This window comes from Alnus glutinosa, chromosome 5 (assembly GCF_958979055.1).
Source record: "Alnus glutinosa chromosome 5, dhAlnGlut1.1, whole genome shotgun sequence".
Classification (NCBI taxonomy): domain Eukaryota; kingdom Viridiplantae; phylum Streptophyta; class Magnoliopsida; order Fagales; family Betulaceae; genus Alnus; species Alnus glutinosa.
In genome coordinates this window covers 1,248,029-1,272,860 of record NC_084890.1, presented here as the reverse complement: position 1 = coordinate 1,272,860, position 24,832 = coordinate 1,248,029, and the positions used below count along the sequence as shown (strand labels likewise).

General features: G+C 36.5%; 3 protein-coding genes across 8 annotated transcripts; 2 read left to right on the top strand and 1 right to left on the bottom strand.

Moving 5' to 3' along the window:
• Positions 1-3,068, top strand: LOC133869448 (inositol transporter 4). Its single transcript, XM_062306453.1, has 5 exons — positions 1-208; positions 620-1,026; positions 1,114-1,221; positions 1,498-2,103; positions 2,422-3,068. The coding sequence occupies exons 1-5, from the start codon at positions 73-75 to the stop codon at positions 2,893-2,895; spliced, it is 1,731 nt and encodes a 576-aa protein (XP_062162437.1). The 5' UTR covers positions 1-72; the 3' UTR covers positions 2,896-3,068.
• A 2,100-nt stretch (positions 3,069-5,168) lies between these two features.
• On the bottom strand, positions 5,169-9,596 carry LOC133868360 (uncharacterized). Of its 4 annotated transcripts, none has more exons than XM_062305240.1 (6): positions 9,348-9,595; positions 9,112-9,229; positions 8,962-8,988; positions 8,580-8,802; positions 6,317-7,514; positions 5,169-5,724 (listed from the first exon to the last, which is right to left on the bottom strand). In XM_062305240.1, the coding sequence occupies exons 4-6, from the start codon at positions 8,799-8,801 to the stop codon at positions 5,711-5,713; spliced, it is 1,434 nt and encodes a 477-aa protein (XP_062161224.1). In that variant the 5' UTR covers position 8,802; positions 8,962-8,988; positions 9,112-9,229; positions 9,348-9,595; the 3' UTR covers positions 5,169-5,710. The 4 variants fall into 4 exon arrangements, with proteins under 4 accessions (XP_062161224.1, XP_062161225.1, XP_062161223.1 ...); XM_062305241.1 differs by having other exon boundaries at positions 8,962-8,985; XM_062305239.1 differs by lacking the exon at positions 8,962-8,988 and having other exon boundaries at positions 5,169-5,674; positions 9,348-9,596.
• A 5,467-nt stretch (positions 9,597-15,063) lies between these two features.
• Positions 15,064-24,521, top strand: LOC133868326 (pentatricopeptide repeat-containing protein At5g64320, mitochondrial). 3 transcript variants are annotated; one of them, XM_062305175.1, is made up of 3 exons: positions 15,064-15,568; positions 20,073-20,170; positions 22,189-24,521. In XM_062305175.1, the coding sequence occupies exons 1-3, from the start codon at positions 15,234-15,236 to the stop codon at positions 24,285-24,287; spliced, it is 2,532 nt and encodes an 843-aa protein (XP_062161159.1). In that variant the 5' UTR covers positions 15,064-15,233; the 3' UTR covers positions 24,288-24,521. The 3 variants fall into 3 exon arrangements, with proteins under 3 accessions (XP_062161159.1, XP_062161158.1, XP_062161157.1); XM_062305174.1 differs by lacking the exons at positions 20,073-20,170; positions 22,189-24,521 and adding an exon at positions 15,905-17,308; XM_062305173.1 differs by lacking the exons at positions 15,064-15,568; positions 20,073-20,170 and adding an exon at positions 21,815-21,898 and having other exon boundaries at positions 22,021-24,521.
• Positions 24,522-24,832: the final 311 nt, after the last annotated feature.

Sequence of the window (24,832 nt, the reverse complement as noted above, 5' to 3'; positions counted from 1 at the left end):
TTTCTGGAAGACTTTATCTCCTTCACCCTTTCGCAGTGGTTGATAGATAACAATCTGCTTTAATTGCAGAAAATGGTGGAGGGGGGTTTCCCAACAGCAGACAAGACAGAGTTCCTGGAATGTTTTCGGACCACATGGAAAACACCATACATTTTGCGTCTTGCTGCCACGGCTGGCATTGGTGGGCTCCTGTTCGGCTATGACACCGGTACGTACACCCGGAAATCTATATTTGTTTTTCTTCGTTTGTCTTTCTTTCAGTGTCTGTCTGTCGCACTTTTCATGGAGTTTGGAGGAGGGATAAATAGCCTGCTGTTTTCTTTCATATGGTTAGTTTCCCTGATGATAGAATAATTAATCATCAAGTTTGAAAGTGTCTTAAGCCAAAATCATATGATTAAGTTTGGCGGATGGAATGGAGATATTTCTCTTTATTTGAATAGTTAAGTTTATCATTTTCTCTGGGTATATGCCGAACATACCAAGAGTTTGATACTATGGGTGACAATTCGTGTTGGATTCGTATCGAAAACATGCATATAAGACTTAACGGATCAGGTGAATTTTCTGTGAAATGAAAGTGTAACGTGATAAAATGGTGAATTTGAACATTCAACAGGTGTCATTTCGGGAGCATTGCTATACATCCGAGACGACTTCGATTCCGTTGACAGGAATACATGGTTCCAGGAATTGATTGTGAGTATGGCAGTTGGAGCAGCCATTGTAGGTGCAGCCATTGGGGCATGGATGAACGACAGCCTCGGGAGAAAAAAGTCCATTTTAACTGCAGACGCTCTGTTTTTTGTGGGTGCGATTGTGATGGCTGCTGCTCCGGCTCCTTGGGTGATTGTTCTTGGACGGGTCTTCGTTGGTCTAGGAGTTGGGATGGCTTCAATGACGGCTCCGCTATATATTTCTGAAGCCTCTCCGGCTAGAATTAGGGGCGCACTTGTCAGTATGAATGGTCTCCTAATCACATTTGGACAATTCTTATCCTACCTTATCAATCTCGGCTTTACTCAGGTATTATACATTTCTAGCTTTAATGTATTGGGGGATTTTTTTTTTTTCTTTCTTTCTTTTTTTAAAGCATTATGATGTGATATAAAGGTACCTGGAACTTGGCGATACATGCTTGGAGTCGCGGCAGTCCCACCTTTCGTTCAGTTTATACTCATGTTGGGACTTCCAGAGTCGCCGAGATGGTTGTACCGAATGGTGAGCATTTACCTTGTATCATAAATTTCTATGTTATAGTTTTCGGAGAGAGATTTTAGCAATTTTGTTGTCCGGATTGTTAACAACTTGAACAGCAAATGTGAGAGAGCTAATATTGAACTCATCTATTCAAAAAAGTCTTGGACAACCCACTCATTTATTTGGGTAATGAGTCTCTTATATTTACTACTCGAATTTCTAACAATCACACTGCCAGGAATATAGAACCATGACTTTCTCCATGGATGATGAATTTGACTTTTCTTTCCTTTACAGCACAAGAGAGAAGACGCAAAGGAAATTTTGCGAAAAATTTACCCGGCCGATGAAGTTGAAAGAGAGATAAGTCTATTGCAGGCATCTATTGAAGCAGACGAGGCGAATGAGGAGGATATAGGACACGATATCATGTCCAAGATTAGGAACGCTATGAAGAACCCCGTAGTCAGAAGGGCTCTTTATGCTGGCGTTACTGTCCAAGTTGTGCAGCAATTTGTTGGCATCAACACCGTCTTGTATTACAGCCCCAGCATCATGCAATTCGCTGGCTTTGCTTCCAAGGTGGTGGCTTTAGGCCTTTCTCTCGTTACATCTGGTCTGAATTGCGTAGGCACTGTGGTCAGCATGTGTTTCGTCGACAGATTTGGCAGAAGAAGACTGATGCTTGTTTCTTTGGTTGCCATCATCATCGGCCTCGTTGCTCTCTCCCTGGTGTTCTATACGTCATCTAAGAATGCACCGCGCATTGATGACTTCGATTCCAACCACCTTGCACTCAACGGTAGCTGCTCCGCTTACATAACAGCCCCCAACCCATCATCTTGGAACTGCATGACCTGCCTCAAGCGGGACTGTGGCTACTGCGCTAACGGCGTCAACCAAGTAAGTTCATTTAATTAATATTCCAACGCTCACTTTCACGTTTGCTTAACTCTCAAAGTCCAACACATATTTAATTGAAATAAGGTGAACTAATAACCTTTGCTTTGATATGATAATAATTTATAAACAATAATTTTACATGGTACCAGAGCTATGTAATACATAGTTCTCTTTCGTTGTTTTGTTTAACATAACATTTTAGCTTCTTCGATTTAAAAATGCGATTTATAAAAACGTACTTCCATACTAGGCATTTTTTCGAATCAAATATTTATAGATTCATGACCTTCGTTTATTCATTTGTTCTTCTGTGAACAGTTTCGACCTGGGGCTTGCTTAGCTAATGAGAAGGAAGTTGGAAATGTATGTAAAGGAAGAAGTCGTGTGTGGTACGACAAGGGTTGTCCTAGTAAACTGGGAGTCTTGGCTGTCGTGCTTCTCGGATTGTACATAATAGCTTACGCTCCGGGCATGGGGACCGTGCCGTGGATCGTTAACTCGGAGATTTATCCGCTCAAATACAGAGGCTTTGGGGGAGGTGTGGCAGCCATGGCCAACTGGTCCGCCAATCTAATTGTGAGCATGACCTTCTTGTCTTTGACAGAGGCTCTGGGTTCCTGGGCCACGTTCCTTCTCTATGCTGGTTTCTCCTTTATCGGCCTTATTGCTATCTTTCTGTTGGTGCCTGAAACGAAAAGTCTGCCGCTTGAGCAGATTGAGAGCATGCTTGCCAAAGGGTTCAAGCCGTTTGGTAGGAAAGAGAAGAAGACTGATAATGGGGAAGCTGCTTGACACGACAAAACAAGACAAGCTGTAAATCTAACAACGGTTGCTGCTTCTATAGTTCTGCTTCGAGCGTCTAGTTTGTCTTTACATCTTTTCAAGAATCTGTTTACAAACAATCAGCATACATCCACCATGTTTTGTTATGCTTTCCGAAACGATTATATTGTTTGCATATTAAGAATGCCTATTATATATATATATATATATATGATCAGGACTGGAAACAAAGTAAGCCTCTATATATTGTTTTAACCACAGAAGTTTAATTAAGGAAAACCAAGAACTAAAAATTTTCAGAGTTGGTCAAATAAGCAATTAGTTAATGGATTAGAATCCCTTACAATCTCTTGTCCGAAGTGTAGTGGATTGTGAGAGACCCTCAAATAAGGCCCATTTACCCAAACACTGCTCAAACAGGTGGGCTCTTTCTTGGACAAGAAGCTCCATAGGAGTCTTCGTGCAACCTTAATTTGTAATCGTAAATAACTTTTAAAGTTACGGAGCAAGTAGTTAACGGATCGGGATACTCTACAATCTTTTGCCCATAGTGTATGGAATTGTAGTGGATTGTGATAGGCCCTCAAATAGGGTCCATTTGCCCGAACAGTGCTTAGAAAATGTGAACTTTTTCTTGGATAGGAGGTCCTATCGAAGGGCCTCGCAGAACCCTCTACCTAATTGACACATGGGATTATGGGAATACATGATAATTGGGAATTTGAGAGAATGGAGAAACAATAACAACATTCATTTTTGGGGTTGAAAGCTTCCATAGAAAGCGATTTGGAAGCTCGATCAAACAAGAACTAGGTGTGATCGAGTCCCATTCACACGGATAAAAGTAAAAAAAAAACCACATGTTTAGGTGTGAATGAGTCTCTTTCACAAACTCATGTGATCTATGACTCGGATCAAATTTGTATCTATGCCCTCATTATTATCCATTTAGAGCTTGCAGTACTTTTGTTTCAATAGAACAGATAAAGCAATTTTATGTGCGGAGGAGAAAGGAAGAAAGACGAAAAAAAAAAAAACAAAAAACAAAAAACAAATAAAGCATATTGCTGCTAAGAGTATTACAGCCCAATTAGCAAGTTCCTTATAAGCTAACGTGACAGTTCACGTGACATTTATCACGTCAGTCATTAAATAATTAAATTTACGTGTCAAATTTTGTTGCTTAGTTTTTTCACTATGTTGTGTCACGTAACACTCATATGAACTGTCAAGTGAATTTGTGAGAGAATTGTAGTAAAAACTATAGTACTTAAAAGCATTTTCAAAAAAGCAGTTGATGTTTGGCTTGGGCAGTTGGGCTGCTTTTAATGAAATACTGTTCCTTGCTTGCATTATGGGTGTTTTAACAAAAAAATAAAGCAACTGGGTGTCAAGTAATGGTGATCAATAAAAGTAATTCGTTTTGATATTAGGGTTTTGTTTTCTTTTCTCGATCAAGCGATAGATTGTTAACAAAAGGTAGTGCAGAAGGATAAAGTTGTCTTATATCATGTAGCAGCACATGCTCATACTTCATTCGCACTCATGGCATTTTAAATTTCTAACATTGGAAGTGCTTTCCCACAGCCGCAGAGGGTAGGGGGAGTAGGGACCCCAAGACCATGTTCTCAGCCATTATGGCCTTTAGCACCCCACTTAAACATTATAGCAATGTGCATCTGGGTCGTCTCGGCATACGTATCAAAGGATAAGAGAATTAAAGTGAAATTCGTGTTTGTATGTCAGGCTTGGACCGTATTGAGATATACGTATTAGACTATATAGGTCAATTCGAGATATGAGTATAAGACTATATAAGTTAATCTTAACCCGACCTATTTAATTAAACAGATCAAATATTTACACCCAAACCCACTAGTTTCGTGTTGGATTCGTGAATCGCGTAAAAAATTGTCAACGCCGTTGCATTTCAAATTTGGGTCATTTCGAGGCAATAAAGCATAAATATAAGACTATATAGGTCAAGCCTAATCCCATGCACCCATTTAATTAAATAAGTCAGACATATCAATCCTAACTAGTTAATTTTGTGTTAGATTCACGGGTGGTATAAAAAATTATCGACCCTAAAGGAAAGACAAACTCCCTCTACAGCTAGTAATTTTCACTTTGCACCCAACCAAATTAACCAATTCCTAACAATATGACCTCCAAGGAGTAAACTGTTAAAATGATATGATGAAGCAAGAGTAGCTGCATGCAGTAGATAACAATTTCTAACAGAAAAATAAAGCTTATACCTGCTAAGGAAAAATTTGCACTGGAGATGAATTACTATGTTGTAAATTATTTTCTGGGAAACCAAATGACAATCCCATCAGAGTATTGCACTTAAATCAACCAGACATTACGTACAATCTACCAAAAACCAAAACCCCAGAAAAAGGGTTATATAAGCAAAACAACATGCCTGACAAGAACCAGCAACTTTGCCAGATATTACAACAACAACAAAAAAAAAAAAAAACGAGGAAGAAAAAGTCTTGCTTGTTTCTGTATTGCTATGTCACCAGAGATGCAGGATACAATAAATCTCTGTATACCCAGCAATCTGATTATACATCTGAATCAAATTCCAGGGAAGAAACCTATATTTAACTCAAGCTCAGACCTTATAAGAAATCCCTTGTAACTGCTCTCTGCGACGTGTTCTTCAAAACAGGTAAACCAATTAGCTCTAATCATATTTTCATATACCGAAGTATCTCAAGGACGAAAATGTACGAAGATTCAAAGTACTTCACCTTCTTCACCAATTATACTCCACCTACAATAATTTTTGGACATCCAAATCATAATCTCCCTATGCAGCAATTCCTGAAGCAAATAATGATTGAAAGCATGTAAATCAATATAGTAGCATTGCATAGCATAGCATAAATAGTCTGTTCAAGATCAAACTAATAAGTACTTGAGAAAAATGGTGTAGAAGGTAACGTAAGCTTGACATTCAGTGAACATAGAATGCAGTCAGCGCCAATTTATTAGATGGCAATGGGACAAGGATGGCTAAGAGCCTAAGAGAGTAAAATATATATTTTCCATTAGTAGAGCAAATTTCATGTGAAGTAAATGCTGTACACTCAAGATTAAACAACCAGCAAGCAAACAGTTGAACTGTATTTAGAACCCAATTGATTGGGTAGTAAATAGTTGTCATAGCAGACCGTCGCCTAGAACTAATGTTCAAATCAAAATAAAGAATGGTCCTATATCTGGTAGTTGAATCAACAGGATTATACAATTGGCCAAAATGTTTGTAATAAATAAAATATTACTCGCGCGTGTACATGACACTGCTAGAAAGATTTATATTGTGCCAAGGAAAACTGGTTAAAGAAAGATTTAAAAGTGAGACAGAGCAGGAGGGGAAGAAGTATTAATATTCAAATGAATAAAGGATCGTTACCTCTATTTGATTGTCTATTGGTAACACTGTAAACACCAACATAACCACCAGAATTTTTACTTAACGCATCTGAAGCTGCATTTCCAAGCCCAAGACCGAATAAGCCAGACCCCTCTAGCTCTGAAGGTGATGATCGCCAAGTTCGGTCCCCATAAAACAAACCACCTTCATAAATTTCATCATAAGACCCACTGTAACCACCATTTGATGCATATGATGATGCTGGTGCAACACTGGTTCCACTGTTTCTTCCGTACCCTACTGCTCCTGAACCAAAACTGACTTCTCCACTGGCATAACCAAGATTGCCGCTACCGTAGGTAGAACCAGCACCTCCGCCTTGACCTGAGTTAGGAGAGGAACTCCAAAGTGCTTCGATATTGGCAAAAGAACCTATTCCTGAATTTCCACTTCTAGAGCCCAGTAAAGCACTAGGGTTTGAGGAGTTAGTAGAGTAATTAAGACTCTCATTCCCCCACAGATTACGACTCGCTGAACTTAAGATTGAACCACTTCCTCCATTACCCCCACCATAGCCGATGTGGTTAACATTTCTATTTGAATTTCCAGTGTATAAAGGGTTCAATCCCCGTCCAAAGCCAAGGTCAGAATTAAGGTTTGCATTTCCCCCATAGCTTGGACTCAACCCAGGCTCAATATTCAGTCCTGTTCCATATCCAGGACTGAATGGAGGAAATCCACTACGACCAACAGTAACCGGACTAAATCTACCCTCCAATCTATTTCCGTACGCCCCAACTGGACTTGGATTATATCCCTGAGTGTAACCATTAAGGAAGCTACTAACTCTACTCAGACCATGGTTATATCCAGCCAATTGGCCCCGACTTGGAACTGGAGATAATTCTTTGGGAACAGCTCGTTTAACTTCAACCATTTTACCATTGAGTTCATGAAAGGTTTTGTACAACACTTTCTCTACTGCTTCCTCTGAATCATAGGTAATGAACCCAAATCCTCTTGGTCTTTGAGTATTGTGGTCATACATCACCACCACATCTGTAATTGTCCCAAACTGATCAAAGTACTTCTTAAAATCGCTCTCGGTGACTGTGGATGCTAAGCCTCCTACAAATATCTTCTTCGTGCGGGCAGGACCAGGAGACCCATGAATGCTGCTATTGTTTCTGTTCAGAATGTTCTGATCATCTCTAGGAACAGCTTTTTTCGCTTCAACCTGAGAATGGAAAGCTAGAGGATGAAAAAATGAACTCAATAAAATTTCACTTTTGAAATACAAATAAGAGTGCCTGACAATTGACATGTAGAAATAATAAATTCTAGTTCAAACAGGCACAGTTAAGAGTAAGATTGGAAAATAATTTGGGGTCTGCAAATGCCATCAATTGTGTCAAGGAAACTAAATATTCAATCATCTTGATCTTCATTACTTTTTTTCGTGTGCTTATTATTGTGATTTTGCCTTACTAGGGATGCTTTAACTGTATGAAGATTAGGCTTAGGCTCATAGGAGTAACAGAGAAAGTATATTGACAAAAAACTACTTTCTAAATTTTTTTTATCTCATATTACTTAGGCTTATCCTTCTAAAGGTTCCAAACAATGATTCAGCAACTCCACATATTATCTACTGAGCTATACACATACGCAAGCAACAATGAGCACCATGCTATCACTGTTCTCTGAATGCGCCTTCCAAACAAATTTACTCCCCATGGAATCCCTCTTAATATCCCTAGGCGCCAATCATTTCTGTCTAAAGACTTCTTTCTAGCATTGCTATTCTGATAATCGTCTTTCTAGAATTCATGTAAGAGTGACTATACAATTTCCCAAAGGTTCCCGAAGTTGCCAAAAAGGCGCTTGACAGTGACAACACTTTGATTGTCCTGTATTTCTCAGGAATTCCTTAAATCATATTTTGAGGAATTCAATAGTGACATAAAGCCAATTAAACCCAAAATCTACAGTGACCGAAGCGCTTGAAAAGAAAAAGGAAAAAAGAAAGAAAAACATACATTACATTCTTAAGCTTCTCAATCAATAGAGTACATGTCAAGAAGTTGTTTCTGAAATTCCACTTTAAAAATATTGAATCATGATGCACATAAGAGAATTGGGATACACTTTTAAATTCTCCAATTGTAAAGATAAGAGTCACCAACCTATATCAGCAGTGGAACTCCTAATATCAGGAGAAAATCGATATAACAGTATGATTCTAATTCAAAGTGTCAAAGCGAGCAGACATAAAACTGTGAATTCAAACGTACAAACTTACAGTTCTACCATCTATCACATGCTTTTCCATAACAACTCTTTCTGCAACAGCAGGGTCTGCAAAAACAACAAAACCAAAACCACGGGCACGACCCGTGGCCCGATCCTTCATTATCACAGCTTCCACTACTACTCCAAAAGACTGGAAATATTCTTTAAGACGGTCTTCGTTTGTGTCCCAAGATATCCCACCAATGAAAAGCTTGCCAGGCTCCATTTCCATCCTGCACATCCATTTCCCACAAGCCCATCAATTAAATTCCCAACAATCAAAAACAAAACGAATCAATATGCCGATAATCGCTTTAAAAATATCAAATTCTTCATCAACATCAGCCAAACTAAATTCAACCAATAAATGAATGATATAGAAGAACACGCACCGGATCTAATCAGCAACACATAATCTACTGAAAACCAAGTAAAACACAATCCAATAGTCGATTTCCAGGTAATACAGAAATCAATGTAACATCGAAAAAAGAAAACATGTAACAAACATCATAGTGCGGATTGAACGAGAAAAGCTGTACCTCATCACAGAATTCACAGAAAACTTGGATGCTCTTATTGTTAGATAAGAAATGGGTGTTCTTGGATTGAATCCAGGAACGTCAGAGCATCCACCGATCGACTTGCAATCCGGGATTCCTTAAAACCAAAGCAAAAGGAGATAAATTTAACAATGAACGAGCGAAAGATCCAAAACCCAGAATTTATATTTGGAAAAGGAATTGAAAAGCAAAGCATTTTGCAGAGAAAATATTACCACCAAAAGAAGACAAGCCAGATGGAACGTTTGAGAGAATCTAAGATCTGAGAGGAGGCATAATAAGAAGAAGAGGGCGAGAGGCCCTCCTTTTTTCTTTTCTTCTTTTCCTCTCTCTCTTTATTTGTTCTTTCAATTATGGTCGATTCAAATTAGATTATATATATGTGTAATGAACCAAAGCTATGTTGTCTCAGACAGAGACCAAGAGATATGTATGAGAAAAGGAATTTGCATCTCACATGGGTATTATCATATATATATATATACATACATATTTATCTATATATATATATATATAGGAGAGAGAGAGAGAGAGAGAGAGAGAGAGAGAGAGAGAGAGGTTTGGCTATCTATCCTCTCGTTGTAAGAAAGTTTACAAGGCGGAGACGATGGGAATAGAAGACGGTGACTTCCCAAGTTCACGTTTTGATTTCGAAAAATATTAAAAGTCTTTCCTTTTTTGTGTATAGTTTTTTTTTGGGGGTCTCATATTATTCTCACAGTACTGCCTCTTATTTTGTGTTTTTTCCCAGTTATAGCCATTGACTTTCAGGTCCTTCATGATTGGCACCCCCAAATTGGTCTTATTACAAGCTCAAAGATAGAACAACAACATTGTTTAACTTTTTCTCTCTTATTTTCTCTTTCTCACCTCAATTCCATCAATGTTTGGTGAAAAGAAACATCTACATTGTTTTTGTTTAAATAATTAGAAAAATTACTATAAATAAATAAATAAATTTAAATAATTCTTTCGACTCAATAATAATTTAGGTTGCTAAGGAAAACACTAGTTACATTCTCGCTATCACTCCAAAAAACCTAGTTAAATTGTAATTAGAGCTCCATATAATCAATCTCACTTAGTCAGGACTCAATGTGAAGCTTAACGTCAATGAACTCACTGTATCTAGACTATTCATCTTTTTAATATGAGAATGGGGTGTTACATTTGTTCTTAGAGCATGTAATTTGTATACTCTATTAATCATTTTCGCATATTCTAATGATATATATCAGTTTAATAACTTGAGTTAGAAGAATTTCTTTCCGTCTAATCTGAAAGTAAACTTTTTATCTTTTTGTTTTATTTTTAAAACTTTTTACGGTCGACTTTTAGTAATTATCTTCTAAATCCATACATACCATGATTGCTTGATGTGGAGGAAAGGGATGGACTAGTTGAATGAATTTATCAACTACTAAATAGTGCATTTAGATATTTTTTTAAAATAATAATAATAAATAAATGATATAAGCACCTGCAAAATCACATGAATAAGGGGGGATTGCCAATTGCTTGAATAGATAAAGATACTTATTTTCAAAAAAAAAGAAAGTAAAGAATAGATAAGATAATTATTGCTAAAAATACCTTTTTATTATATAAATTAAACCAACAAAAAGTGGGAGATGTGTGAAAGACAGAAGGGATTGCTTGTGCACCCACACATCCAAAGAATACAACAGGTAGATGCATCGACATTCATTTGGTGCACGGTGCACATGCATGACGTTATATCCATTACCAAAGCCTCTTCATTTTTTTATTCAAATAATAGTTGGAAACTAATAATTAATACCCCCCTTCAATTGTCAATCTTCTAGAATTATATATTATCCTACCCCAGGCCAGGCTTAATTACTTGATAATATTAATTATGTTGGTTTTGATAAAACTTTCTAGATAATGAATTTTGCCTTTTGGGTTTAAAAATAAAAAAATAAAAAATTATACGATATGAAGGTGAAAATAATTTTAGATATTTTGTAATTATTTTGTATTTATAGTTAATTGTTAACGCTTTTATATATATCTTATGAGGCAAATTGGCATGATATCTAGCTGGCTACAAACCGATGAATAGGGTCAAACCTTTTTATACAAGAAACCTTATTCATAAATGAAAAAATTAGGACAAAGTTTTTTATTCAAATTAGGTGGGATGAATTTCTCCAAATTTAATTTTTTTTTAAAAATGCATGTAACTTGAGAATCAAGTGCTCTAACAATATATATATATATATCTATTTAATAGATTGAATTGAAGTAATATTCTCCAACCAAATTTGGATGAAAATTTTGTTTTGAAAAATATATTATTAGTAGGATAATTTGAGAGTAAAGAGGCGGTAAACTTTTCTTTTTCTTTAAATGCAGGGTTGGTTATTTAAAAAAAAAAAATGTGGGGTTTTCTCCAATATAGTTTGGAGGAAATTTTTGTTTGGAAAATTTGAGCTTTTTTTTTTTTTTTTTTTGCAAATAGGGAAATGGGTTACATGGAATCAAAAACCAAATGGAGCTCCCCAACAAAAGACTTAAAAAAAAGAAAAGAAAAAAAAGAGTATATAAAATACAAACTAATTAAAGAAAATGGGCAAAAAAGTGACATTCATATGTATTTTGGACAAAAAGCCAAGAAAATGGCTGCAAAAATTAGTTACTAAAACAAAAGGGGAATGAAAAATGACATGAACCTCAAAAGATTTTTCAACACTTTCCAAACTCCTGCGTGCACGGGAAGGGATATCAACCTTGAAAGGCTCTCAACCCTTCACAAATCCTTGTTAGGAAACTATAACAACCATAAAAAGGAAGTTGTTGAAGAAGAGACACTCTCATAATCGAACCAGAACTAACAAAGTGAAGGAAAAAAGACCCCGGCTACAAAAGTCTCCGTAAAAAACAAAACAACTTGATAAATAGGAGTCTCAAATAAATGAGACATTCAATAAATGAGACTCCTATTTTTCCTTTATCTCGTCAGGTCCGAGGACCGAATGAGCCTTTCATGACATGGATCGAGGCTCAAATAAATGCTTGATAAATTTGTATCACCGAATTTCCAAGATAGACCAGTTATAAGTTTAATTGGCAAAGTTCTCTTTTTCAGTCAATTGGTCATTGCTCAGGAAAACGTGGCAAGAAGGCCATAAGCCCTATCCTGCATGGTCAGCCATATCGTCTAGCTTGATGAGCAGTGGGTTCAGACACTGCAATGAAAGCTACATGGCGTCGAGTTTATCCCATTTGTTAGGTACAGATGAAAGTTCACCAAGTCATGCCAAGCAAAAGGTCTTCATAAAATTTATATATGCAAGGATGAGATATACGACACATGAACAAACTCTTTACGACAAAGTTGTTGGAACTATCACATCAATATTGTGAGATAAATTTTTTTTTGAGAAAATGACCTTATATTCCATATCAAGTAGAAGAACCTTACTTAGCAAATACAATACTCTAAATAAATAAGAGATAATCTCTCATCCAGACTGTATCTTTCATAGACATTAACACATTTTTTTGCTAAAAGATGAGCAGCTCTATTGGCTTCCCTCCATACATGACGAACATCATAAGATTGCAAACTTTGCAGCACTATCCAGGAGTCCTCAATGCAGTAGTATTGTGAGATAATTATGAGATTAAAATACGCACGGTATATAGCATTCCTCTGTCAAATTCAAATAAAGAAAGAGTAATATTAGATATTATATTTTTGTCTCACAATACTGATGTGTCAATCACAACCATTAGATTTTTTTTTTTTTTTTTGCTAAAATAAATATTGATCTAAGAGTTGGTTGTAACTGTCACAAATAATATATATATATATATATATATATAGCATTAGTCATAAGAATTTTTTTTCCCAAATGGGCTCTAAACATTGACAAAACCAGAATTTGAGTGATATGTATTCTATCAAACAGATGGGTTAATGTACCAATTGTTTTGCAGAATCTGAAAAAGGTGAGAAAGAATTGTTGATTTAATTAATTAAGTTTAAGCATAATCCTTTGATCTTCATTGACTTGGCATATATATATATATAACCCATGTGTGGACATGTACGTATAATGTACATGTATAGGCTTAAATTAAAAGATGGATGATTGAATCACATGGGCGCAAAATAATGATTTAGGAGGGGTTCACATGTCTCATTGATTCCCATCAGCTTTCTATCAAAAGTATATATGTTTTGTGTACAAACACCAAAATGGGAAATCCAACGGCTGTACTTAAAACAGGAAAGTCGATGATTAATTATGGTCATAATTAAATCAGTTTGATGGTTTTTTAATTTCAAAACGTACAGTTTAAAAAATAGCAATTTTAAAATGTGAAATTTAAAAATACAATTTTAAAAAATACAATTACTTAGCGTTTGGTAAAATAATAAATTGACCTTTAAAATTGTAGTTTGACATTTTCAAAATCATGCATGTTTAAAAATGGACATTCTTACTTACGATTTAAAAAACGAAAATTTTTCTACATTTTTAATCTGTAATTTTTTTAAAAATGCACTCTAAAATGAGACACTTTGTGCAATATATATATATATATATATATAATATCTTTAAATATCAATTTGTCTACTTTTGTCCAACATTGAATGGTCAGATCAATCTTGATCTAGCTAGTCCGAAATAGGATTAGAGGATTCATTTTATAGTGAATATTTTGTTTTGTTCCATCCGACGATATATATGGTAGTTCTAAACAGTGTCAATCATTGGATATGTGATGAAATTTAATCTAAACTATAAAATGAATTCTATCAATTTTGATCAAGATATCTCATTATTTTCTTTAATTCAATTAATACTATTTGATACACTTTATGCACTCGAGCTAAAGAGACCCATTTAGACTAAGTAATTAGGACCAAACCACATATCTCCATGGGCTATGTGAATCGACCAACCTGCATTTTAGAGAATGAAGAGAGACGCATTGCTGGGATAACTGGTTTGCCACCTCATCCTAACTGTCCCAATATTCTAGGCAAAGAATCATGCAATGCCCTAAACCTGCAAGCATGCACGTAACATTATTACATTAATGGTCGGAGGAGGCAAGGGATTCAACCACCACTACTCTGCCAAGGCTATTATACCTTAATAGCAAGTGTCACCTTGTCAATTGAAGTACCTCATTAGAAGACGCTTGGCTAGTATTGTGCCCAATTAGCGGATGACACTTGGATAGTGCCACTGGAAAAAGAAATGAGAAATGATTTTTTACATCTCTTTTATATATATATATATATATTTATAAATTATTCGTTGGATCCGTAAGACTCACATGTGGGTCATCCAGATGTAATTATTGATTTTTTTTTTTTTTTAAAAAAAATGTATAAGAGATATAAAAAAAAAAAAAATGTACATGTAATATGTCCAAAAAAAAAAAAAAAATTACTCCACGTAAATAAAGAAAAGTAACCATTCTTGGTACACACTTGATATCCTACCCATATGGCATTTTCATTTTCTTTCTCACGGTCAAAATCCTTAACAAGCCTACACACTATAACTCGGCCAAGACTTTTTAGATCATTCTAAAGTGAAATATTTTAAAATCAACTTTTATTTTTTTAATTAAACATTCAATGTTATTATCTCACTATTTACCAGATTCTTAATTATTTATTAAAATTCTCTAAAAAGTTGATAAGATAAAAGGGTTTAGGGTGCATATAATTTACAGGAAGAAGAAGCATTTACATTATCACATGTGTTTTTAGTAGAATTAATTAAAAAAAAAAACGACATATGCCCTTAATATATATATATATTTAGTTTTAAAAAATAAATGTGCCAAAAAAAATAAATTTAAAAATATTCTCACAACCATGTAAAGACATGTATATTAGTTTTGTTATAAAGACAAAAATCAATCTAATACAAATTTATTCCAACCAGGTTGGAGAAAGCTTTCACCTTTCCGCTCCGATGCTTCTCTTGTCTCTCTCTCCGAGTAAAAGTGTAAAACCCTCACAACTCACAAAATAGCAACAAAAGCTCTCTCTCTCTAACGAGCAAAACCCTTAAACCTCTCTCTCTCTCTCTCTTAGAGCAAAATACATGCTAACTATTTCAAGAATGAAGTCTCTCTTAACCCCAACGTTCTTATCCTTCTCTTCTCACCTCCCCGAAGCTACACCTCTGGCGCTGTTTTCGTTTGCCTCCAAATCCTTGCCATGCAACCCCACAACTTTCCAAAACCCCTGTTTCGTCCCTCTAAAACCCATAATCTTTTCACCCAAATCCTCATTTCTTTCAATCCAAAACCGTGGAGTGCATATGGAGGTGGCTCCACGGTCGTCGGCCGGAGAGATTCACGTTATCGTCGGCCCCATGTTCGCCGGAAAAACCACCGCGCTTCTTCGCAGGATTCAGTCTGAGAGCAGCAACGGCAGGTTTGGGACCTTCTATAATTTGTTTTCTGTGTTGCGTGGTTTAATTTTGAGCTTGAATTTATGTGGGCTGTTGATAAAATGTTGCTATTTTTGGTGGGTAGTATTGTTTCTGTCCCAAAGCCGATATCTTTAGGTCCAATATTGAATTGGGTAATTTGAATGTTTGACTATTTGAATGGAATGTTACCACTTTTGTGTGCTTGCTTATGAATTTATTATGATTGTATAAAGCTCAATGTTTAAGGGGATTGGTATGTGTATATTATTCTTTAGAATGGGAAAAGAGTAAATTTCAGAGTAGTATTTGCTCAATTGATAGAATGCGATTATCGCCAGCTTTCAGGTTGAGCCTTACAAAAGTCACCTCCAATTGGATAAAACATTAAAGGGTCTATGTATGTCGGGAAGATTGAGGGAAGCTGTTGGGCTGTTGTGCACTACAGGACTGCGAGTAGAGCCAGGGACCTATGCTCTTCTGCTGCAGGAAAGCATATTCAGGAAAGAGTATAAGAAGGGGAGAAGAATCCATGCACAAATGGTTGTTGTCGGGTATGATCCTAGTGAATATTTGAAGACTAAATTGTTGATATTGTATGTGAAATCTGGGGATCTAGGAACGGCTCACTTTCTGTTTAATAAATTGCTAGAGACGAGTTTGGTTTCGTGGAATGCAATGATTGCAGGGTATGTGCAAAGGGGGCTTGAAGAAGTGGGGTTAGATCTTTATTACAAGATGAGACAGACTGGTTTTATACCAGACCAGTTTACCTTCGCATCAGTCTTTAGAGCCTGTGCCACTCTAGCAGCACTTGAGCATGGGAAGCAGGCCCATGGTGTCATGATAAAGTGCCAAATCAGGGAAAATGTAGTTGTCAATAGTGCCCTCATGGACATGTACTTTAAATGCAGCAGTTTATCTGATGGCCATCAGGTATTCGACAAGTCTTTAAATAGGAATGTTATTACGTGGACTGCTTTAATATCTGGGTATGGCCAGCATGGAAAAGTTGTAGAGGTTTTGGAATCCTTTCATAGGATGAAAAATGAAGGTTTCAAACCAAATTATGTTACTTTTCTTGCAGTTCTTTCAGCTTGTAGCCATGGAGGTTTGATTGATGAGGGTTGGGCATATTTTTCATCTATGTCCAGAGATTATGGTATTCAGCCAAGAGGGCAACATTATGCAGCTATGATTGATCTTTTAGGGCGGGCTGGCCGGTTACAAGAGGCGTATGAGTTTGTTTTGAAGTCACCTTGTAAGGAGCACTCAGTGATATGGGGTGCTTTGCTTGGGGCTTGTAGGATTCATGGAGACATGGACTTAGTAAAGCTTGCGGCAAAGAATTTTTTTGAATTGGAACCAGAAAATCCTGGAAAGTATGTGGTTTTGTCTAATGCTTATGCCACCTCTGGGTTGTGGGACAACGTTGCTGAGGTTAGGGCTGTGATGAGGAAATCGGGGGTAATAAAGGAACCTGGTTATAGCAGGTTAGAGATTCAAAATGGGGCTCACTTCTTCTTTAAGGGTGATAAATCTCATAAACAATCTCAGGAGATATATAAGATGGTTAGAGAAATGACTTGCATTTTAAAAGACGTCGGCTATGTTCCTGATTTTAGTGATAACTAAATCAAGTTATGGAAAAAAGCTCATTGCCCGTGAATTTCTCTCTATTGCAAAGCAGGGCTATTTGAGACATTTAAGAGCCGTAAATCTTAAACCTTACTGTTTTCTGGAAATTGAAGAATCTGGAAGACCCATTAATAGGTAAGGCAGAATGCATACCAGTCATCTTACGTGCCGAACATTACCTAATTAGGCATTGCAATCATTTATATATCTTACATTCTTCAGTGATTTAAAAGAAAGTTTTGATGTGTGCCAAAGAAAATCATTTAGTTTCATTTATGAACCCAATGTAGAGCAGCAATACGTCTAAAATGTTTGCTAGTCCAAGCATATAGGTGAACCTGCTTAGTGACCCAATAATGGTTGCTTCTCATGCATGCGGAGTTCATCTGTGCACTTTCCATGCTTCTTTTGATGCACCTTTCCATGACAATTGAAGTCTCTACTAAAAATATATATTTTAGAGTCAGTCCCTAGAGCCCTTACATTATCTAGTAGGCTTTCAAGGCAACAATTTCTTGGTTAAAAGTTTCTACTTGCTAGAGGACTGGTAAGCAACAAGCCACAAGCATTTTCAGATCTGTGAGTTTATTTTCATGTGTGTCTTGAACTATAAATCACAAATTAAAAGCAAGAGAGACAGAAATGAGTTTGCAATCTCATTTCTTGGCTACCTTTAACATGTTTGAATATTTGAGTTAATTTGCGTGTGTGCCTAGAACTATTAATATCAAGTTATAAAGCAGGCAGAAATATTTCCATTCATAGTTTTTGGCCTACCTTTCACTTGCAGAGGAAAAATTAGTGCTTTTTATTCAATTCAATATTTGAAACTCATTTGGATTGATCATTGTCTATTCTTATCTGTATCAGGTGTTGAACTTTGATGGATTGTTTATGCTGTAGAGATTATGTGCAATTGTGGTTCTTCAAGATAGGATGGTGCTAAAATTGAAGTTTGAATAATGCATATTGAACCTTGTTTATGTATCTATGTGCTTAGGCTGTTCAGGCTTTGTGATGATGTATAAAGGTCAAGTTTTGGTTTGTCTAACACTACTGCTGGGATGGTACATAGACAATTTTGATCAGTGACAAGTTCATTTTTTTATTTTTTATGCTATAATATGATTTCTAAAGACTAGTGGCTTAGATCAGAAATCCAGTTTATTCCTGGATTTATTTCTCCTTCCCCCCCGCCTCAAGTTCCCAAAGAAGAAAAGAATAATAATGATATAAAAGAAACCTCAAATTGAAGCAGAAGCTCATCAAATCCCATGTTATTTTAAGCAAAGTGCAGAATCACTTCCCCACCCCCACTTTTTGAACCTTCCCTCCTCGGTCCTCATCCATCTTGAAACTTCATGGTCCCCTCCTCCCAAAACTGCTTTATCCTTCTACACCTCCAAAGACATTGTTTGAAAGATCCTTATCACAATTTTCTCTCAGAATCTGTTTTTCGTCGAATTTGTAATCTCCCAAACTATGTTGGACATTATGCATCTCAACTTGATTTCTTTACATTTATGTGAGGATATTAGTATGAAACTTTTCCTAATTATGTTGCCATGATAACCTATTACTCTATATATCATCATCTTCAATGTTGTTATTGTCGTTGTTAGTACTATGACTTTTATTATTGTTATTATTGTCATTATTATTCTTATTGTTGTTGTTTATTGTTATTGTTAACAGTTGTACTACATTTGGACACAACAACTATATGCTGTATATATTGTTTCAGGGCCAGAACCATAAGCCTAATATCCCTTTTCTCCTCTTAGTTATTTTCTTGAGCACCTTAGGATCCTATATGGATATTGGAATTTGGCTTTTTGAACATTAGAAAGAGATCAGTATTCTTTTTGGATGTCTTCCATATTCTGTAAAACTTAGGATTTAGCCAATTTGCAACTTGGGGAGCTGTTAATACCAAAATTGCTTCATGAGATATTTCAAGAATGTGAAGCATCTCATTGCACACACATGTGAACTTCCGAAACACAAAAAAATACTGTTGGAATAAAATTTCCCAGCTTCTTGATACCAGTTCAGGGCAGCAAATATTCAACTACTATCTTTACTTAACAAAAAGTACTTTTGGAATTATTGTTATGAATTGTTAACTCTTTTTTGCATGTCTGCAATGCAGAAGTGTGGCAATAGTAAAATCAAATAAGGATGCAAGATATGGTTTGGATTCGATTGTGACACATGATGGGTTGAAATTACCATGTTGGGCCTTACCAGATTTGTCATCATTCAGACGAAAAATTGGTCTTGATGCATATGATCAGGTACTTTTTAATGGCACAATTTGACGATGCTATGTGTTATGAAGAGTTGTACTTTCTTGTGATATAGTACAAAATTGTTAGCTGTATGAAAACAAAACTGATTTTTGTTTGTATATGGGCACCGACTCAGTAATGAGTTAGTGGTTTGTGTGGCTGAGAAACATCTCAATTTGAAATGACATAGTCGTGTGTTTTTTCTTGGTAAGATTAGTTCATTTTACTTTCTTCAGTTTTTCATGTACACTTGGAGTGTACTACTAAGACATGACCTGTATATGGTGACAGTTAGATGTGATTGGTATTGATGAAGCTCAATTCTTTGAGGACCTTTATGATTTCTGTCGTGAAGCTGCTGATCATGATGGCAAAACAGTGATAGTTGCTGGACTAGATGGTGACTATTTGAGGTACTCTTTCTTTGTATAGGCCACCATCTGCATGAAGCTTTCTTATGCTTATGGCTCTTTTTTTTTTTTTCCTCTTTTTCTCTAATTATAATCTTCCACCATTCATATCGATTTTTTCTTTTTTGGGTCAAGAGAATTACAATGGTGGATGTGAATATTGTTGGCAGGAGGAGCTTCGGTTCTGTTCTAGACATAATTCCCCTTGCTGATTCTGTGACCAAATTAACCGCTCGTTGCGAACTTTGTCGTAGACGTGCTTTCTTCACCTTAAGGAAAACAGAGGAGACACAAACAGAACTGATTGGCGGGGCTGATGTCTACATGCCTGTTTGCCGGCAGCATTATGTTAGCGGACAAGTGGTCATAGAAGCTGCAAGGAGCGTGCTGGAATCGCAGAAAGTTCAGTGTGTCTCAAATGCATAACTTAACTACTTGGTAGGAAATCTGGATTTTCCTACCATGCCCTGTATGTTAGTCTTCACAACTTGATGGTGAAACTGCAATGGTGTCAAGAATGTCATCTCTTAGGTCCCTATTAAGAATGTATGTATAGTCGAATCTGCTGCTGGGAAACAGAAGATTCTTGTGATTTGGATTTATTGATGCGATTTGTGTTCAAGTATAGTAATGAAAATATTAACCACTTGCCAATTGGTTGGGAATTAGGTTGTATTCTACTCGTCATTCAGTTCTTTTCATTAGATTATGCAAAATAGCGTTACAATTCTTTCTTCAGTTCTAAAGGCGGTTACTGAAAATTAGGGTTGGCAATTTTTACATGATTTGCGAATTCGACATGAAGTTATAGAATTAGGGTTTAGGTTAAATGAGTTAGCGGGTTGACCTGTCAACCTGTTTACAATTCTTTTGGTTTTCGGGTCACGAAAGGTCAACCCGATAATTTATTTTTTTAAAAAAAAATATATCAAAAGTTTGTAATACTCATTTTTCTTTTTTGTTTTAGGCAAGATAAGAGTTGCAACACTTATCAAAAAAAAAAGAAAAAAAAAAAAAAGAAAAGAAAAGAGTTGCAATACATTAATTAACAAGGTAATACCAAAAAAAAAAAAAAAAAAAATCGTGGGAATACTAGGAAAAACCAAAAATTTAATTGGGTTTGTTAAATTCAAAACCCATTTTCAAAAAATCCTTAAAAAAGTTAGGTGGTGTTGGGTTCAGTTTGGCATAATCAGGTTGGTGGGTCAAACGAGTTGACCCAAATTCGACACGATAACCCGAATTGCCAAACCTATTGAAAATCCTAGTTCCTTCATCAAAATCTGGATTGAGGCCGATAATTGTAATGAAAAGTTAGCCAGTCCAACTCATAAACTGAAGTGACAATTTACGTGATATTGCCACGTAAACTACAATTAAATCTAACTGTTTAGTAATTTTGTGGTAATTGTCACGTGAGTTTACAAACTGACTCACATGATAGTCTCTGTAGTACTGTCATGTCAACTATAATCAAATTTAATTGTTTAGCGGTTGACACTTAGCATGATAAATGCAACAGGGAATGAGCACGTCACTTTTATCATAAACACACCATTCTTCCTCAAGTTGCATTTATTTTTATTTATTTAAATAAAAAGAATTGAGATCGATCACATTAGAAGTTCAACAAAGTAATACAAGTATACAACATGTATACATCACGAACGATTAAAATCATAACATGCTCCATTTTAAAAAAAAATAAAAAATAAAAAAAAAATCATAGCATGCTCTGCCACAGGCCCACAGCGTTATTTCTGATGTCAAAATATAACCATGGCCCAAGAGCGCGACCCATATGACACAGCTAGGTACTAACCCGGCCCGGAACCACGGAAACGACTCGATCCGATACTAGTTATTCGTACCCGAGTGCCTTTCGATAGTTCGATTACTACTCACTTGCATTGAAAATTTGAAGCCGTGTTGCTGATTGTTCAAATTTCTTCCACCGAGAGTTTCAATCCATGGTTTCCTCATTCTTTAACCCCAGGTACATGTTACTACTTCTTCTTAGAGTTTCAGTATATCCTATCTCTATGGTACCATGTTCATTTCAGCTCAAATTATTGAAAACCATTCTTTTTGTTTCTGAAAAACAACCCAAATCTGCAGAAGGGTCATGACCATTTTGCTTCAGAGATACTCCAAAACTCTGATTGCTGGGTTAGTTTGTGGAAATTCTGAGCTACCCATATAGAGTAATGTTGAAAATACCAAAGCTTTCAACCCATGGGCGCAAAAAGCTAGAGTCTTTGTTAAAAGGTCACCATTTTGCAATTTCCTCAAGTGGGGTTAGTGGAGATTTTAGTGATACAGTCTTGAATGATAATAATGGGTCAGAGTCCGAGACTGAGTGGGAAAGGTTAATTAAACCTTTCGACCTCAAAGAGCTTAGGAAGTCGCTTATTCAAATTAGCCCATATCAGCTATGTAAATTGCTTAAGCTCCCACTTGACGTGCCCACGTCTATGGAGATATTTGAATGGGCGGGTGCCCAGGAGGGCTACTGCCATTCGTTTGATGTGTATAATGCATTGATAGATAAGCTTGGGGAGGCTGGGGAGTTTAAGGTTATAGATAGGTTGTTGATGCAGATGAAAGAAGAAAGGATTGTTTTCAGAGAGTCCCTTTTCCTCCTGATTATGAAATATTATGGAAGAGCTGGTTTGCCAGGGCAAGCAACTAGGTTGCTTCTGGATATGAGGAATGTTTATTCTTGTGAACCAACTTTTAGATCTTATAATGTTGTATTGGAGATATTGGTGGCTGGGAATTGTCCTAAATTTGCACCTAATGTTTTCTATGACATGTTGAGTAAGGGTGTTTCTCCCGCTGTTCACACATTTGGGGTGGTGATGAAAGCACTTTGTATGGTTAATGAGGTGGATTCTGCGTGCTCTCTCCTTAGAGACATGATGAAGCATGGGTGCGTGCCCAATTCGGTGGTCTATCAGACTCTGATACATGCACTCTCTAAGAATAATAGAGTGACGGAAGCATTGAAACTTTTGGACGAAATGTTTCTTATGGGTTGTACACCTGATGTTCAGACCTTCAATGATGTTATCATTGGCTTTGTTAAGCTCAATCGGATTCATGAGGCAGCAAAGTTGGTCGATCGGATGCTTCTTAGGGGTTTCTCTCCTGATAATATAACTTATGGATTTTTAATGCATGGGTTGTGTAGAATGGGGAAAGTTGATGAAGCAAGGGCATTGTTGAACAAAGTGCCTGCTCCAAATGTTGTGCTCTTCAATACCTTAATTAATGGGTATGTGACCAGCGGACGGTTTGATGAAGCCAAGGCTGTTATTTATAATTTCATGCTACAAACCGGCTGTGTACCTGATGTTTTTACGTTTAACATACTGGTTCGTGGACTTTGCAAGAAGGGTTGTTTGACTTCAGCTTGTGAATTGGTTAATGAGATGGTGGCAAGGGGTTGTGAGCCTAATGTGGTAACATACACAATATTGATAGATGGATTCTGCAAAGAAGACCAACTAGAGGAAGCTGGTGATGTTTTAAATGAGATGTCAGCTAAGGGGCTTAGCCTGAATACTGTGGGATACAATTGCCTTATATGTGCTTTGTGCAAGAATGAAAAAGTTAATGAAGCTTTGGAAATGGTTGGTGAAATGTCTCGGAAAGGATGTAAGCCCGATGTATTTACATTTAATTCTGTAATATTTGGACTGTGCAAGGTCAATAAGATGGAAAAGGCATTGGGAGTCTATCGTGATATGTTCCTGGAGGGTGTAATTGCCAACACTGTAACTTATAACACTTTGATTCATGCTTTCCTGAGGAGAGGTGCGATCCAAGAAGCACTTAAGCTTGTAAATGAAATGTTATTTAGAGGATGTCCCCTTGACACAATCACCTATAATGGCCTAATAAATGCACTCTGTAAAACTGGAGCAGTTGAGAAAGGATTGGGATTGTTTGAAGAAATGATGAGTAAGGGACTGAATATCAATAATATCTCTTGCAATATTTTGATCAATGGTCTTTGTAAAGTTGGAAAAGTACATAATGCTCTCGAGTTTCTAAGGGATATGATTCATCGAGGTTTGACACCAGACATAGTCACTTATAACAGCCTGATAAATGGTTTATGCAAGATGGGCCATCTTCGGGAGGCTTTAAATCTCTTTGACAGATTACAAATTGAAGGAATCTGTCCTGATGCTATTACTTATAACACTTTAATCAGTTGGTACTGCAAAGAGGACATGTTTGATAATGCCTGTTTACTTCTACATAAGGGTGTGGAGAATGGTTTCATACCTAACAACACAACTTGGTATTTATTGGCCACCAATTTTGTTAAAGAAAGTGACAAGGAGAGTCAGATCTTTTCCTTAATGCAGTTTTAGCTTCTAGAAGGTAGTTTTGCTCAGAAAATTATCTCTTCGTTTGTCCTCTTGAGTTAAGCTTCAGAAAGAGTTTTAGTTGACATCTACACTTATCTTCTATTCTCATACAAATATACGCTGATTAACCTTTGATTCTTGCTTTTGGATATTTTGGATTGCACATCCTTTGAGCTATTTGGACCCCCTTTCAGATTGGTGGTCACTAGTCACTTCAATTCTTTGGATGTAAATGTGTGCTCTCCGGGGGCAATTGTACTAATGGTAATCAGAAATGGCAGAAGGTGGTGATTTTGTTTGTAATGTTATTTGTGGGAAACAGCATTCCAGACTCACCCCAAAAAGAGGTGGTGAAATTTCATTCTGTACATTCCGATCCAATCGACGAAATGAAATGAAAAGCAGCTTAAGCAAATTTCCAAGTCTTGCCATGTACTTTGCTTTCTGTTGAAGTAAGGTAGGGCGGTTCACTAGAGTTGCTCATGGCGTGCTCCGGAACCTCCACTGTGCTAGGAGACCAAGCAGGGCATAGCTAGCGCCGTAGGAGC